Source organism: Osmerus eperlanus, chromosome 4, assembly GCF_963692335.1.
Source record: "Osmerus eperlanus chromosome 4, fOsmEpe2.1, whole genome shotgun sequence".
Taxonomy (NCBI): Eukaryota; Metazoa; Chordata; class Actinopteri; order Osmeriformes; family Osmeridae; genus Osmerus; species Osmerus eperlanus.
Window position 1 is genome coordinate 21,524,830 of NC_085021.1, and position 18,325 is coordinate 21,543,154.

General features: G+C 48.3%; 1 protein-coding gene across 1 annotated transcript in view; it reads left to right on the forward strand.

Moving 5' to 3' along the window:
• Nucleotides 1–17,167, forward strand: part of pex14 (peroxisomal biogenesis factor 14) — a 47,269-nt gene extending 30,102 nt beyond the window's left edge. Inside the window, exons 5-9 of the mRNA XM_062460294.1 lie at nucleotides 604–689; nucleotides 4,526–4,628; nucleotides 8,984–9,081; nucleotides 13,436–13,527; nucleotides 14,629–17,167. Coding sequence (XP_062316278.1) covers nucleotides 604–689; nucleotides 4,526–4,628; nucleotides 8,984–9,081; nucleotides 13,436–13,527; nucleotides 14,629–15,124 — 875 coding nt within the window. The 3' untranslated portion in view covers nucleotides 15,125–17,167. The remainder of the gene's footprint in view (nucleotides 1–603; nucleotides 690–4,525; nucleotides 4,629–8,983; nucleotides 9,082–13,435; nucleotides 13,528–14,628) is intronic.
• The last annotated feature ends 1,158 nt before the right edge of the window (nucleotides 17,168–18,325 follow it).

Below are 18,325 nucleotides of genomic sequence, written 5' to 3' on the forward strand. Positions count from 1 at the left end.
ATCCACACACACACACATCCACGTACACACACATCCACACACACACACACATCCACGTACACACACATCCACGTACACACACATCCACGTACACACACATCCACACACACACACACATCCACGTACACACACATCCACACACACACACATCCACGTACGCACACACACACACACACACATCCACACACACATCCACGTACACACACACACACACACATCCACGTACGCACACACACACACACATCCACGTACGCACACACACACATCCACACACACATCCACGTACACACACACACACATCCACACACACATCCACGTACACACACACACATCCACGTACACACACACACATCCACACACACACACACACACACACATCCACACACACACATCCACGTACACACACCGTTTTGCGTATTTTGGGCTGTCAGTAAACGTCGACACGTTCCACTGCACGCATGCATTTATTTACGTGAGACCAAAAAAAAACGCCAGAGCTTTTCTGGAGAAAGATTAGAATTGGCGGGTCTGGTTCCTGTGTGTTTAACGGTGTTCCTCTGATCTGCAACAGGCTGTGACCCTCTACTCTCGGTGTGTCTGCAGGTTCCCCAGGTTACCGATGGAGAGATTACGGAGCCCTGACTGTCTTCATGGTGGGCGTGGCCTTCGGCTTCCATCACCTGTACCGGGTACGCCAACCCCCCCTACATTCCTCTTCCAGTCCGAACCCAGACATGTGAGACGGAAAGGGGGAAAGCGCGGGGGGTGGTGGGGGGAGTGTTGTTTTTAACGAAAAGTCTGCTGGCTTAAGCGCTGAATACTGATGTTTCATTTCCTATTTTGAGACGTTTCTGTCAATGTTTTTTCTCTTCTTGAATTCAGTTTTTCTTTCTTGGCCCAGTCCAGGCCTGTCAGCACGCCCTTCCCCTCCCCCACTCCTCCCCAACACACACACATTCACAGTATGAGATTTATACCAGTGGCTTCTGCGGCCACATCAACCAATCAGCAGTTTGGCAGTGGCGCTGGAGCACAGGGTCATCTCCTGAGCAGAGCCTCACATCACTCTGCCCTGGTCCCCACAACCCGTCTGGTTCATGTCCAAAACCATGAGCTCATCTCTCCCCCCCCACCCCCCATCCTTTTAAACTTCACTTTCGGAAGAAAATAAAGTTGCCAGCACAGCACACGACCATCTTTTGATATCCTGACCCCCAGAAATAATCGCCCTGGTTTTTGTCACGCTCCGCAGCCCCTGGATGCGGGCCTGGGAGGCCCCATAGTGTCTCTAGTGCTGCGAGGGGGGGCTGTGAGTGGCATGTGGAAGCCATTACCCTTATTTTATTGGTTGAATTGGAGCCGTGGCCTAGCTTTTTCCCTGGGTGACCAGCCCTTTTCCGTGTGTGCCTGTATGTGTGTGTGTGCGCACGCGCGTGTGTGAGTGCCTGTGTGTGCAAATGTGCATATGCTTGCATCTGTATGTGTGTGCATACGTTGCATGAGTTTAGCTAGTTTACAGCTGTGCCATGATGTCATAATGAACTTGCCTGGTGCACGGTTTGAGATCCTACCCTTGTGAATACAGTCTTCATACAGAATAGGGGGATGGTATAGCTTAGTGGTTAGAGTGTTTGACTGCAAATCAAAGAGGTTGCAGGTTCAAATCCCCATGCGGTATGTTGCTTTGGATGAAACGCTCTGCTAAATGAACGTATTATAATATGGCACCCGTTTGTGAACAGTTACAATATATACTGTAAGCTGCTCTGCTCTTCTACTACACAACCACACTAAAAGTAATGATCTTTGAACACAGATTCAGGCTATCAGTGTCCTTTATCACAGATTCTGTCTTTATGGAACGCTTCAAGTTCCTGTAAACTGCTTTACTGCTAGAGTATGGTTTACTGCACAACTTTGTACAGCACTTTGTACAGCATTGGTTGGTTTTAAACTTGATTTATAAATACGTTGACTTGACCCTCCAGCACATGTTTGTCTGTGGAGCGAGAGGTTAGCTCGACTACAGACCACTGAAGTCTCTCACTCTCAATAGTGCTCTACCTCCCCCTCGCTCGCTTCTGTTCTCGCCTTTTGTCTCTAGTTATCTCTCTTTCTTTCTCTTTCACACTCTCTCCCTCGTTTACACCATCTTGTCTGTCTTTGTCTCTCTCTATCTCACCCTCAGTCCCTCTCCCTCTCTCACCCCCTCTCCCTCCCTCCCTACATCCGTCTCTCACCCGCCCACACCTTTTCCCTCGATGCCACCCCCAACTCCCCCTCTCCCTTCCTTCCCTCCTTCCCTCCTTCCCTCCTTCCCTCCCTCCCTCCTTCCCTCCTTCCCTCCTTCCCTCCTTCCCTCCTTCCCTCCTTCCCTCCTTCCCTCCCTCCCTCCTTCCCTCCTTCCCTCCTTCCCTCCTTCCCTCCTTCCCTCCTTCCCTCCTTCCCTCCCTCCCTCCCTCCCTCCTTCCTTCCTTCCCTCCCTCCCTCCCTCCCTCCCTCCCTCCCTCCTTCCTTCCTTCCTTCCTTCCTTCCTTCCCTCCCTCCCTCCCTCCCTCCCTCCCTCCCTCCCCTCCCCTCCCTCCCTCCCTCCCTCCCCTCCCTCCTTCCTTCCCTCCCCTCCCTCCCTCCCTCCCTCCCCTCCCCTCCCCTCCCCTCCCTCCCTCCCTCCCTCCCTCCCTCCCTCCCCTCCCCTCCCCTCCCCTCCCCTCCCCTCCCTCCCTCCCTCCCTCCCCTCCCTCCTTCCTTCCCTCCCTCCCTCCCTCCCTCCCTCCCTCCCTCCCTCCCCTCCCTCAGTCACACCCCCGGCCCAGGCCCTACCTGTCCCAGGGTTCTCCCCCTGGCGTCGTCAGCCTCCGGCAGCTTCTAGCACGGGAGGTGGGGGTTCCTTGGCGAGCCGTCGCCGGCTGCTGTCATGTCGGGCAGAGGAGAGCGCCAGCCCCACCATATGCCCCGGCTTCTGCCCATACTTTATTTATGCTATGGAGCGCCTTGTAAACACCACGCTCTCAGCAGCACGCTTATTAATTACCACGTGTTGACACTCGTTTAATCCTTTTCAACTTAAAAGTGTTTATTGCTAGGACTGGTGTCACCGCGCCCCTGGTCGGGGTTGGAGGGAAAACCAGGGCCGGGGTTCGGTCTGTTCTGGATACCGGAGGGACTGGGCCCGGACATTGGGCCCGGACTTTGGGTCCGGACTCTGGGCCCGGACTCTGGGCCCGGACTCTGGGCCCGGACTCTGGGCTTGGACTCTGGGCTTGGACTCTGGGCCTGGACTCTGGGCTTGGACTCTGGGCCCGGACTCTGGGCCCGGACTCTGGGCTTGGACTCTGGGCTTGGACTCTGGGCCTGGACTCTGGGCTTGGACTCTGGGCCCGGACTCTGGGCCCGGACTCTGGGCTTGGACTCTGGGCCCGGACTCTGGGCCCGGACTCTGGGCTTGGACTCTGGGCTTGGACTCTGGGCTTGGACTCTGGGCTTGGACTCTGGGCTTAGACTCTGGGCTTAGACTCTGGGCTTGGACTCTGGGCCTGGACTCTGGGCCTGGACTCTGGGCTTGGACTCTGGGCTTGGACTCTGGGCTTGGACTCTGGGCCTGGACTCTGGGCTTGGACTCTGGGCCTGGACTCTGGGCCTGGACTCTGGGCCCGGACTCTGGGCTTGGACTCTGGGCTTGGACTCTGGGCCTGGACTCTGGGCCTGGACTCTGGGCTTGGACTCTGGGCCTGGACTCTGGGCTTGGACTCTGGGCCTGGACTCTGGGCCTGGACTCTGGGCCCGGACTCTGGGCTTGGACTCTGGGCTTGGACTCTGGGCTTGGACTCTGGGCCTGGACTCTGGGCCTGGACTCTGGGCCTGGACTCTGGGCCTGGCTTCCACACCGGCAGACGAACCGGCGTGCCGGCAGATGCTGCTGATGCAGCTTACGCAGTTAGCTTGATGGAGGGGGATGTTGGGATGGTTTTAACCTGGTCTCGTTTGTCACTGAAGCCTGTAGTGGTCACATGTGGTTCTGTTTGCTGAGCTCAGCGCTGAACTTCTACCCACACACACACATGTCAACGTGATTGAAGCGCTCACACACACACAGCTCATCTGGGAAACACTCCCCGCTCATCTGGGGAACATTGACACTAAGACGCACTAACCAATGTGCAGTTTTGTCAGTGACAAACAAGACGCGTCAGATGTTGGTCGCCATCTTGTTTTTTCTGTCAACGTACACAATCTCTTCTCTGTGTGGGGGATGTCCAAACTACACTGTAACTTGTGGTGTTATTTCTGTCTCGATGCGTTGCGTTGTTTGGATAGATCTATATACTGAGCCCCTGGTGTCCTTGAACCTGTGTACAGCAGACAGACATTAATGGGACAGTTCAGGTGATTGTGGGCAGGGAAGAGGCAGACACACGCACAGGGATGTGAACGCAATGTCCGTCCACTACCTCTGCTCTCTCGCTCCCCCCTCTGCTCGTCCTTCCCAGTGGAGGAGTGTAATGGTGTGTCATGTTTTTAATTGCAGAAATACATCCTCCCCCTCATCGTGGGCAGCCGAGAAGACAAGCAACATCTGCAGAGGATGGAGAGCAGCGTTGCAGCCATGAGTGGCACGGTGACACAGACAGGTGAAGATTAATATCTTCATCACTTTCTCACTCCTTAAAATTTTCCTTCATTTATCTGTCGCCAAAATCGCAGGGCCCGGGCGTTTTTTTTTTTAACAAATGACGCCGCTGTCATTTCGCTTTAATTTGAAATTGCTTGTTTACTGTCAGGCTCGGGCTCAATTAATTACGTTTCACTGAAAAGCTCTTAACCTCAGAATATTAATGAGGGACTGGGAAATGACAACTTTTTTTTCTTTCTTTTTTTCATATGCTCCCCTCCTCCTTTCTTCCTCACCCCTCCCTCCCCCTCTCCTCTCCCTCTCCCTCTCTCCCTCCCTTCTCCCTCCCCCTCCCACCCCCCCAACTCACCCCCCTCCCTTCCTTTTGGTGGCGAGAAAGTTCATTTTAATTTTACAGTGCATGTGAGACTGTGTGTGTGTGTGTGTGTGTGTGTACTGCGCCTGGTCTCGGTGCGGGGACTGGTGTGATTAACTGTGCAGTGACAGATGTGGCTGCCGTGTTGGACAGGTGAGGAATCTCAACCTGGCTGTCAGACGGAGAGGGAGGGAGGGGTGAACGAAGGAGGGGGGGTGGGGGTTAGGATAGAGGGATGCATTCGTAGCTATGCGTCAGTGTAATTAAACATGGTGAAAGGCATGAAGGAAGATAGAGACTGAGAGAAAGTTGGGTCTCTTTCGCCTGGCGTTGAACTTTTTGGGGCGACAGCTGAAAGCATGTCGGGATCAGTGATGGTTCGTTCACCTCCCTGGAACACCTTCTGTTTCACTACTGTCTGAGTAGGAGTAGGTACTGTCTCAGTACTGTCTCGGTACTGTCTCAGTACTGTCTCAATACTGCCTCAGTACTGTCTCGGTACTGACTCAATAGTGCCTCAATACTGCCTCAGTACTGTCTCGGTACTGTCTCAATAGTGCCTCAATACTGCCTCAGTACTGTCTCGATACTGTCTCGATACTGTCTCGGTACTGTCTCGGTACTGTCTCGGTACTGTCTCGGTACTGCCTCGGTACTGTCAATAGTGCCTCGGTACTGTCTCAATAGTGCCTCAGTACTGTCTCGGTACTGACTCAATACTGTCTCAGTACTGTCTCGGTACTGCCTCAGTACTGACTCAATACTGTCTCAGTACTGCCTCAATACTGTCTCAATACTGCCTCGGTACTGCCTCCATACTGTCTCAATACTGTCTCAGTACTGCCTCAATACTGTCTCAGTACTGTCTCAGTACTGTCTCACTACTGTCTCAGTACTGCCTCAGTATGTATCAGTACAGTCTTATACAGTAGAGTATCAGTACTGTATCTGCGATATCAGTGTTTCCAGTGACCCACCCCACCCCTTAAATCCCCCCACCCCCTTCCCTTACCCACCCCCTTCCCTTCCCTTACTCCCACCCCCTTCCCTTACCGTTGCTGACGTCACATAACCTGGACCCAGGAACAGGAGTGTTATCAGTCTTATCTGATCTCGCCATCCTATTGTGTTTTGGCTGGGAAAGCAGGTGGTGATGGGTGTGTGTCCATTGTTTGCGATTGCGTGCAAGGCGAGCCACTCTGATTAACAAATAAGTTATTTTATGGTCATTTGGACTCTGCTATGCAAAACGTTTCCTTTGCAAATGTTACCACCTTCCCTTTTTTCGAAGCATAAATCCTGTTTTGTTTATTGCCAAGAGAGGAAGGATAAGTCACCTTGTGTTCCTCGGGGATTGGATGTGTTCTACATCTTAAGCCCCTGTGTGGAAAGCCCGTGGTCTTTACCACTGTGACTGCGGTGAGCTAATTTGCTGTGACTGCAGTAGCCAAGCTGCTATTGTAGTTAATGACTGTTGCAGTTAACAGTAGGGAAGAAGGGGTTGCAATTACACTGAGTCCTCTCCCCCTCCTCTCTCTCTCTCTTTCTTTCTTTCTTTCTTTCTTTGTTCTTTCTCAAGTTTTCTGTCTCCCACTCTCTCTCTTCTCCCACTCTCTTTCTCTCCCTCTCCTCCCTCTCTCTCTTCTTCCACTCTCCCTCCCTCTTTCTCTCTCTCTCTCCCTCCCTCTCTCTCTCCACAACGCTGAGTAATAGCGACCGACTGGCTGGCTGCTGCTGCCAATTGCTTGAACCCCCTTTTGTTAAAGTTCATGTGTTTCTCTAGTGCCGGGCTCAATGAAGTGATGTATCCTTTAGACTCCAGCCCCCCTGTCCCAGAGAAGGCCTCGACTCCCATTACGATCCCCCTGCAACTTCACACGGACAATTAATGAATGGATCTTGGAAGCACTTCAGCACACGCATCCTGTAATGGAATTGTGAGGCTGTTTGGCCACTCTTCCACGGTGGAAGCCATATTGGTGACCAGCTGGCCATTAAAGACACAGGCCTGGACATATGTAGTGTACACATTATATGGAGGTTTACTGAATAATTTACTGAATACACAATGTCGGGCCTTTTCACAGCAGCTGGGAGTCTTGCTCGTTCTCAGTCCTCGCAGACACACACACACACACGCTCACACACGCTAGACGGCACACACACACACACACACACGCTAGACGGCACACACATACACACACAGTCCCCACTGCTACAAAGGCTCCCACTGATTCAAGCCTGGCCAAAGTCATTGACCTCATTATTCTTGGCTTGGTATCAGTGATGTCACAGCCCTGTGTTTCAGCACAAGCTGGACAGGACAAAGTAGGGAACTTTCCGGATGGACTGGCAGAGATGGAGAGACTGCAGGAGCGGTTTACTGGTGGTGACGCAGTGCCAACGACCGTTGAGAAAACACTGTCAACTGCCAACTCGCCACACATCTGGAAACGTTGAACTGTGGTGTGGTTGCAACGCTCATTGAAACTAATGGGGCAACTCTATATAGTTTACACACTGTATGTCACTAACACCTTTTTTTTAAACATTTTTGGTCTAGAGTGTTAGCTACAACTCTCAGTTAGTTTTACTATGCCCATTTTTTTTTAGATGTCAACTGAATAGATTTGCCACGTTCGGTACCTAAGTTAAGTAACAGGGCAGGTTGTGTTTTGGGACGGAATTTAATAGCAAGTCTGCTCTCATCTGCTGATTACACTAGTCTGAGGGGATCTGATACTTCAACACCACACCCCTATTGATCCAGACACACCCATTTAAACACAACTGTCTCATCGGAGACACGCTCCAAACAAACGGTTAGTGAAGTTTCAAACAAATAACACCACTGTCATTTTTTTTTTTTTTAAGTACATTTTACCGATAAACTGGCTTAATCACACCTTTTGTCCAGTTTGGTGTGTAAGTACGGCCCTTTGTGTAAGCCCAGTGTGTTGCAGTGCAGGCAAGCTTTTAACCATTCTCTGACAACACCAGTGGGCCGCCACAATATATGTTGATGTTAATCCTGTTAGGCTTGATTTAACACTTACACAGGGCTGATTTATATGAATGTTTATTGGTTTTCTGTAATATAATCAGTTGGGGGGAAACTTAATGCATTGTTTGGTAATACACGCGTGACTGGAAGCAGGGGGCAACAAACTGTGCCCGCTGTTATTTGAAATCATACACCTTCTTCTGACACCAACACTTGAAAATAATTCAATCTTCAAAGTCAACGGAAAAAAAAGAGCAATATTTATTGGGATTAGCAAGGACATTTTGTCTGGCGGCCTCCTCCCGAATGAGCGAGCCGTTTTTCCCTTTGTTGATGGTTTGAGGGTTTAAGATGCATTAGAAGCCGGTGTCTCGGTAGATAATGGAGGGGTAGACTCTGTTATTTGATTTAAGTTCAGACACTCCAGGATAATATCTTCTATTTTAGGCCTTGGAAATATCCCAGTGCCTTCGCAGAGCAGAACGTGAGGCTGGAGGGAATGGTTATGAAGGTGCAGTCAGGGACCTGAGGGGGTCAGCTTTGATGACTGTAAACCGACTTTTTACGGATACCAAATGGGATACTAACTGTTTTAGGTTTTCAGCTGTATATTCTAAAATTACTTCAACGAGGAATGGTTAATATATCCGTCTCCTTTTTGTAGAGGGAGCATACAGGACAGAATGTCGTCTTTTTCTTTCCCTGAAAAATTAAGTCAGGAGTCTCCAGCCCTGTTCCCAGAGAGCTACCTGCCTGTAGCTTTTTTACTCCAACCACTCTTATTTGACCTGATTAAACACTAGTTACCTGATCAACCAGCTAATTATTAGAATCGGGTGTGATAACTTTAGTGTAGGAGCGTAAACCTACAGGAAGGTGGCTCTGCCGGAACAGGGTTGGAGACACTCTTGGTCTAAGTCATGTCTGTCAACACAAACAGTTACTAACTGTGGTCCCGGATGCCATGTAAACATAGTTGTTGTTGTGCTTGCAGTGTCCCAGCTCCAACAGACCATGGCTACGGTTCAGGACCTTCTGGTCCAGCAACAGGAGAAGATCCAGGGCCTGTCCCAGGAACTGGTCTCTTCCGAGGTAAACAACGTCATACATGATCCTCCTCCACCATCAGTCTGTCTCAGCTGAGGTCAGAAGATGGGTACGGCTCACTGAACCTGACTGCTCGATGTCGCAGGTTCAAATCCTCCTCCGTGAGTCACTTTTATACGCGCGATTTGTATGTCGCACTTTGGATAAAAGCGTCTGCTGAATGAATAACACGGAAATGAAGAATGTAGAAGAGGGAGTTTACAGAGACCTGTACTGGCTCCACAGGGATGAGAGAGTGTGTTGTGATTTACGGTTCACTTCTTGTAGCAGCTTAAATACTTCCTTCAAAAAGTATGATGTGCCACATCATTGCGTAGTAATCTTTTCCATAAATCCCATGTTCTTCATCTTCATTTTATGGTCCACTCCCATAATCCTTTGTGAGTTGTAATCAGCAAGGCACTGGGGACTGACAAACGCATCGTGTCAATAATAAAACATCAACTATGCAACTTAAGCACTAGTATGAACTGTTTCTGGTTCTTTATCGCACTGGCATAAATCTATTGATGATAATTGGCCCAAAAGAGTGCCTTTGGAAAAGAGACTATCGGAGACAATGTTTTATGTCCGCAGCTTGTTAAGCACATGGGTGTTTGGCTACAGCATCTGCATCCTGCAGGGGAACATCTGCCGAGACATCTGTTTCAGCACGAACGGGGAGAAAAAAAATATGAATCTCTTCTGGCTTGAGGTTTATCAAAAATCTGCAGACTCATAGCTCATTTTCAAGCTCTCTCTTCCTCCTCTTTTCCTCGCCCACACAGCTTCCTCAACCGAGTTGAAAGGAACCGTGTGCCTCTCGTGAGCCGTGTGTGTGTGGGAGAAAAGCCCACACTTGAACCGGAGACATTTGAGAAACAGAACTTCGCTGAGGTCCCGCGGCAAGCTGCAGTCCCAACCAGCCGTGCGGTACAGCCCACTTAAAACAATGAACTACCTTTCGCGCTGCGCGCATGAGGGGAACTGTTTGTTTTTTTTCATTCTTTTCTTTCAACGCCAAAACACAGATTGGATTAAAAAGAGTCTGCTTCATTTGCCATGAGTGCCTTGTTGGACAGCGGCAGTGTATAAAAAGTATATTTCACATCAAAACACCCATTAAACAAATCATAAAGTCTGCTTTATTGCTAAAGTGTTGATCTTAAATTCTCCTTCAGCGACGTTGGGCGCTGTTGTTCGGGCCATATGGGAAATCGGGAGATTGTTTTCATGTCCGGAGCGTGTGATTGGGAACACATGTAGGAGCTGCAGAGCTACTTATCATTTGCAGTTAGCGGCTTCCTGGGTTTCTCCCCGTACTGCTCAGAGTGCCATACTCTTGGCAATTATACCTCTCAACGCGGAAATGTGCATTTAACCCGAAACACATGGGGGCTGCTGTTTCGTCAACTGCTAAGTAAACAGTTCTTTTAGTTCGGAAACCGCTGAATTGCAACGCATTATTAGGCCTACAGGCCCCAATGTGAACAGTGGATGTCGTTATGAAAGTTTATTCAGACAGGCAGGCGCGTACACATTTACGCACACGACAGAGCATAGTAGACTGCATTACAGCTACTTCTCTCTAACCTCTTAAAGACTTAGGAACATACTCTCAGTGGGTATGTCCTCTGTCATATTGCCCTTACTGGGAGTATTATCATGTAGTTACATCATACCACTATGTTAAATGCCTCGGTGAAGGATGAAATGGCTTCTGGGCAATTCATCTTACCAATGCTAACATGACTGTATTTATTTATGTTCAATTATCATTACAAATCTACCAGTTAACTCTGTTTGCTCCGCCGGCTCCATTCACTTATAGTTGTCTGTGTTAGTGGGTGCACATAGAAGATTAGAAACCGCTCTGTTTTCCAGCAGAAGCGTTGTGCTGCCACTGGGAAAGAGAATAAATAGTCTCAAATCAATTGAAGCAATGTTTCCACTTGAAAACAATCCTCTGGGACTTCTTTTGAAGCTAATTCTACCATAAATACATACACGCATTACGCTGGGAAAAACCCTGTCGGTGGTGGAGTAGCCTAGGCTAACTGTGAATTAATTTGCCTTTAGACATTCTTAAACAAGGCTTGTTAAGATCGTATCTCTTGGTAATGCTCCACGGGCATTTATCTTCATTTAGCGTGCGTGTTGCCGTTCATGGCGGTGGAGTCGATGTGTTTTTTTTTTTTTCTCGTCTGTAATATCTTTTTCTTGAACCACTTAGTTAAGCTACAGAGAGGAGGTGACCCCTATAACATCCATGCACCCACCCGAGACGTTTAGGGGCTATTACACCAGTTAGGAGGAAACTCTATAGTGCGTCTACAGCTAGTGCTCAAACAACGCTGTCAATCCACCGGTGTAAGTCACAGTTGACAAGAATATGCTTGAAGGAGTATTGTGAAGTCTGATGTATCTTTGATTTGAGATCCTTCACCAAGGCCTCAGACTGGGACAGCACCCGGCATGGAAGCGCTAACCCTTCTTTCAGTGGCCAGTGTGCCTTTGATGTATTTTATGTCATATTCTCATCACACGGTTAAGCGGTTATCTCACAGGCTAGATTCGGTTGAGAGTATCTCCCTATTTCTGCAGAAAGCTCTTAGACAAGAAGCTCAGCCCCCATCTTAATAAAAAATAATATATTTTAATATATATTTTTTTTACGAAAGTAAATTCCAGCCTTATTATGTGGGTGCCTTAGGGAGGGCAGGGATTAAGAGGGCTATAATGAGGTTAAGGCTGTAATAGGAGTGGCTCACCTAGCTCTCCCGGAGTCCTCCAAAACAGAGCCTTATCAGAGCGGTTTAGCAGCAGATAGAAGCAAATACCTCCCGACCCTTTCCTCCTTCTCTCCCTCTCTCCCTCCTTCTCTCCCACTCTCCCTCCTTCTCTCCCTCTGTCCCTCCATCCACCCTTCTCTCCCTCCCTCCCCCCCTCGCTTCCTGCCTTCTCTCCCTCCATCTCTCCCTCCCTCCCCCCTTCTCTCCCTCCCTCCCTCCCTCCCTCCCCCCTTCTCTCCCTCCATCTCTCCCTCCCTCCTTCTCCCTCCCCCCTTCTCTCCCTCCCTCCCCCCTTCTCTCCCTCCCTCCCCCCTTCTCTCCTTCTCTCCCTCCCTCCCTCCTTCTCTCCCTCCCTCTCTCCCTCCCTCCCTCTCTCCCTCCATCTCTCCCTCCCCCCCTCCCTCCTTCTCTCCCTCCCTCCCCCCTTCACTTCCTTCCTCCCTCCATCTCTGTAAGTGAGTCTGATCCCTTTCAGATGTGATTCAATTAATTTATTTTAGATTTAATTACAAGTGTAAAAAGAGTAAGTTATCCCTCAGTGCATGATAGGGGGGCTTTGCGTCCTAACCAGACGCCTCTGGTGAGACGGAGAGTCTTAATTACAGTTCATACTTTTCTTTTATTCTGAGTTTACGTCTTTTATTTTACAAGATGCTTCCCTTCATCGAGGTGTAGAGGGGGTGAAGTGAAGAGATGCTTGATCTCATGCTGTACTTTCAGTCATGCTTTATTTGTATGTTGCTTTTGATAAAAGCGTCCTCAGTCTAAACGTATAAAATGTTTTTCAAACTTGAATGTAGGCAAGCTTTACAAACTTGAGGAATTACAGGAATTACATTGGCGATTTTCACCTTTGCAAAGTTGGTGCTAACTAGCTAGAAACAAATAGGTTTTGTCAGTCTATTGTAGGTGCTCCTGTCTTCACTTATTTGGTGGTGGAGTATTTCTGCAGATGAATTTTTGGAAGACCATTTGCCATTCAAATATTTTCCCAGCCACTACAATTTACCATCATTCCGTGCAGCAATTCAGCTCGTGACAATGTGAACGATAACATTCACATCTGATGGGGGAAAAAAAAACGACCAACATATTGCTTCGGCTATGAGTGACACTATTGTTCTGGATAAAGGTACATTATCCCCAACTCTGATCATAGCCAAACCCGTCTCGGAAGATATGGAAAATTATGTAAAAACGGTACGATTCACCCTGGTTAGCCATTTTGAAAGATCCCGTCTATAAAGATGCCTACTGGGGGATGGTTTGTCTTCCCCTCACATGCAAGGTCGCAGACAGAAAGGGCATTGTCGAGCCAGAATGTGACCATGGGTGCCTACCCAGCCACATGTGGCTTCTGGTATTTGCATATTCTGTATTTGTTTACCTGCTGTCCCTGGGACATTCGTTTTTTTCCTAAGTGTTCTCCAGTCCGAGAGCACAAACCCACCCCGTCTGACAGAGAGGGCATTGCTCGCATTTCATATACTGTAACGTGATATGAGTCTGTACCCTCAGTTCTGGGCTGTTCCCTTCACTCATCCCATCCCTCTCTTCTCGTATTTTAGGCTTCCATGGCAACCAACCGAATCCTGGACACCCAGACCATCGCAGAGCTGAAGGCAGAGATGGCGTCTCTGAAAGGCTTGCTGCTCAGCAGGTACTGGTCCAACACACACACTCAGGAGCGCTTGATTAGGCAACCTGGGCTGAGGTCCACTTATCACAATGGGAGGAGAAAAGGCCGTAGACCCGTCCTGCGGGGTTAACCTGTGTGCTAAATCAAGTGCAGCTCAAGGGGTTTGACAATGGACCCAGGTGAGGTTTTGTTCACCGTGTTGGTGACTGATGGGTGAACCCTACACCACTGTCATCAATCCGGCTCAGCCCACAGCCCTGTCAAGTTAGCCGAGCACCATGTGTCTGTCACAGATACAAAATGGGGTATGCTGATTTGTATCATGCATTAGCATGCATGATTATGTATCAGTAGCGCTAATGAAGCCGGGAGTAATGGGTTTACATCTGAAAAGTCACCAAGATGAAAATTGCCTCAGAACTGTCAGGTTGCACGTCCTGCTTTCCTCGTTTGTCCTAATCAGCGCTAAGCTTTCCTCGTTTGTTCGTGTGTCTCTCCCCACGCTCTCTCACAATACGTTTTGTGTGAGGGGTTAACCACGAGGAGGACAAAAACACAACAGAAACACCATCTGGCACCAAACCTGTTATTTTTCCTTTGTTTATTTATTTTCATTTAAATTATCCAAATCATCTGTAAACATTTTTTCTTTTCTTTTTTTCTTCTTTTTCCTCCTTAACTGCTGCTGTCTTTTGAGATGTGGCTCTGGTTTTGATCTTAAAAGAGCGAGTGAATGAAACTGTAATATCTTAGACTTTACCAGGTGTGAGGAACATCTGGATGCATGAAAAGAACCATTTTCTCCTTTCTGATCAGTAAACTAAACGCTCTTCTCAGTGTGCATACTGATTCACATTCGCTCTCTTACTTTAGTCCGGGAGACATAACTTCTGGATAAGATTCTTGAGACACCAAACTTTTTTTTAATGTTTGTAATGTTGGTGTTTTTTTTTTTTTTTCGTACATGTATATTTGTACAAATATTGTATTTGGTGTACAATCCATTCATTTCAAATATATGTGTATTGATGTATATAAGTTTTGGTATAATTCTGATGTATTATGCAGTAGGTTTTTGGGTTGTTATGGTGATTTGTACTTCCTGTTCCGCTTCCTCCTCAGGAGGCAGTTTCCCGCCTCTCCCTCCGTCCCAAAGATCCCGTCGTGGCAGATCCCCCTGAAGCCCTCCCCCGTGCCCCCCTCCCCCTCCCTCAACCACACCAACAGTAGCAGCGACATCTCCCCCGTCAGCAACGACTCCGCCTCCTGCTCCCCCATCAAAGATGGCCGCCACAGCCCCCAGGATGCCCTGGGGGGGCCCGACGGGGCCCACGCCGTCAACGGAGACTTGGGCCCCGGGGGTCTGGGGGCCTCCTTGCCTCTGGACCTCAAGGACCAGGTCCGCATGGAGGTCCAGGGAGAGGAGGAGAAGAAGGAGGAGGATGAGGAGAAGGAGGATGAGGAGGAGGAAGAGGAGGAGGATGTGGGCCACGTGGACGAAGATGAGGTGCTCAGCGTGCAGACTGAGGACAGGCGCGGAGGCGATGGACAGATCAACGAACAGGTGGACAAACTGCGCAAGCCTGAGGGGGCGAGCAACGAGAGCGAGGTGGATTAGGGCCCCGGTACCCAAACGGCTACTACATCAACCCCCGTCCCTTTACGTGTGGTTTTCATTTCAGTCGAAGGTCCCTCTTTTCCTGCACTGCTTTTTGTATTTTCTCTCTGGACCTGTATTGAGTCTCTTTGTCTGTCGCCATCAGTCATGTGCGGAGAGCAGGGGAACAGGCAGAACAACACGCACACACACACATACTGTAGTGACCCAGCAAAACGGAACAGTCGTTGCCTCGCGTTCACGATGACACGCACCTCGGTTCCATCTTCTTTCCATCGTGTAACCACAGCGACGGCATGCGTAGGCAAGGAAAACCATGTCAACTTTGAGTGGGATGATGAAAAACAGCAATATTCGATGCAGATCATGGGTATATATATATTTTGCAACGGTTTCCTCACTCTCTCTCTCTCTGGGATTCCTGTTTCTGCCTCGCTCGTACGTTCATCTTAACAGCAACACGACCTCAAAGGTAGCTTTGATGTCCTCGTTATAAAGCTCCTTTCTAAAGGGAGTTTCGTCAACTTCCTGGACACCAAAGAAGTAGAAATATGCGTTCCTCTTCCATTTCTACGACCTCGGCCTGGTGGGCTAGTTTTTCCATCTGAGAATCACCAGGAGAGCCCGGGGTGTGTGCAGCACGTCGGAAACAGGCCAGGCCTGGAGCTCCTTCCCTCTTTTATGTGTCCCGCCGCGTTGGTGTCAGTCTGTCAATAATTCAGCAGGCCAGGAGGGTGGCATTTGGGTGAAATGAAGCCCTTGCAGTTTGAGATTAGAATGCGGCGGGCGCTTTTGTTCCGTCCCAGAGTTACGACAGCTCTCCTACAGTAGGTCCACATGAGAGGAATAAAGAGAACCGTTTTCTTTGTATATCTTATTTCCCCTCCCTTTCCCTTTTGTGGAGGCTGAGTGGTGCACATCTCTATATTCAGTGAGAGAAAGAGAAAGTGACAGATGGGAAGAAGAGAGAGAGACAGAGAGAGACAGAGAGAGACAGAGAGAGACAGAGAGAGACAGAGAGAGAGAGAGACAGAGAGAGACAGAGAGAGACAGAGAGAGACAGAGAGAGACAGAGAGGTTTGGAGAAAACGAGAGGATCTTTTCTGTCTGTTGAGCTCCATCCCTCGTCTCCAGCAGGGTGGCTGATTTGGTTTGTGAAGTATGTTAATAATCAAATGATCAACAAATAACAGATGTATTAGTTCATGCAGCTTGAAATGTCAAGGAGGCTAAAAGCGGAAATCTAATACTGAAAGCCCCTGTTGCATTATATTATATTTCACGACAAACCCTCCGGTCCAAATTATATAGGGCCTCCCACAGTGAGTAATCTTCACGCAAAACGGGCACCAATATTTTGTAATTAAACTGCGGGAGCAGCAATGAAGGTTGCCACAGAACTTGTGCACGCTTTTTGTGCTGGCTTTTTTTTTTCTTCTTTTCAGGGGTCTGGCCCAGGAAGAGGAGGAGGGATGGCGGGAGGGGAGGTTGAAAAAAATAAAAATCCCGCTGATTGAAACTGAAAGTAACAAATGAATACTTACCTTATTAGATTACTCACTCTGCAGCTGAGAAGGAAAGAGAGAGAGAGAGAAAGAAGGGTATCGCCTCTCTTGTGGCATTTTCCCTTAACGTCAAATAGCCTTGAGAGTAATAGGGTGAAGGCGAAACATGTCTGAGAGCCACCAGTCATACCGGCACACAGCCAGGGGCCTGAATAGCTGTCATAGACAAGAAGCAACGCGACAGATGATAAAACAAAAATATAACTGAAGCTAAATACTGTAACTGACACACTTTGTGATTGTGGTTTATTTGATTGAAGAGCAAAATATGACTGTAAATGACGTTCACAGTGATAAGATGGAAAAACTGAATTGAGAGGTTCTAAGTGTCGCCCCTGCCTTTAAACTACTGTAGTTACACTAAATGATCCTCAGTGTAGAAACGTACCCATCTTATAATCATAGCTGCAGTGTGAACGAACTTCTGATATCTAACAGAAATGTATATAATTGTAATAAATTTGGTTATTTCATGTGATTTCATCTTGTTGTTTTGTTTTTACTAGGGTGGAGTATATCAGTATACACTATAGTATATTGGATTATATTGTCAGTATACACTATAGTATATTGGAGTATATTATCAGAACTGTTGATGTTGTGTTAGTGTGCAGGCAGGTGTGGTGGCGTTCTCTAAATCACCTCAGGATTGCAGGGTTTTCTGTCTAATACCAGGGCCATATCAACACACCCTGATGTCATTAAAAAACTGCTTTAAAAAAAGGGCAATTTCTCTTACACTGAGACCAATAGGAATATTCCAATGCATTATCAAGTATATGAATTTAAATTGTCTGTCAAGGTCCGAATGATCAATAGCATTTCACATATTGATGAGGTGTATAAACTTCTCAGTGGTTCGATCCGGCATCCCTTTGTAATCCATTAACCTCTCCCTGGAGTTCAGACCAACCTTAGATTTATATGGGCCTACTGTAATAAATGCACTTGTACATCATTTAGTGTCTTAAGGGACTTGCAGTGCATTCCTGCCCAGAAAGCCTCGTCCATCCTAATCTCCGATTCTCATCTCCATCTTGAGAGCGGTTCAGCTGCCATCGGCAACCTCGGCCTGCATATCATTTCACATCAACGTAGGCTTTAGAATACAACATTTACATCAACAACTCACAGAAGGACTAGAATCCTGAAGCTAACCAGGGGAGCAGTGTTTGTGTGGTAAGGGATGAATCCTGTAGCTAACCAGGGGAGCTTTGTTTGTGTGGTAAGGGATGAATCTTGTAGATAATCAGGGGAGCTGTGTGTGTGGTAAGGGATGAATCCTGTACATAACCAGGGGAGCTGTGTTTGTATGGTAAGGGATGAATCCTGTAGATAACCAGAGGAGCTGTGTTTGTGTGGTAAGGGATGAATCCTGTAGATAACCAGAGGAGCTGTGTTTGTGTGGTAAGGGATGAATCTTGTAGCTAACCAGGGGAGCTGCTGTGTTTGTGTAAGTCAAGGATGGGTGTCTCTCTGGTTAGGAACTTTAACCTCATCAATCTTGCTGCAAAACGGAGAGCACTCAATAGGATGGTGTATCGACGGGCGGTGGACTCCATTGTTCTCTGCATCTGAGCACTCAGCAGGTTAGAGGGCTGAGTGTCCTCAGATCAATGAAAGGGTTGTTAGTCCT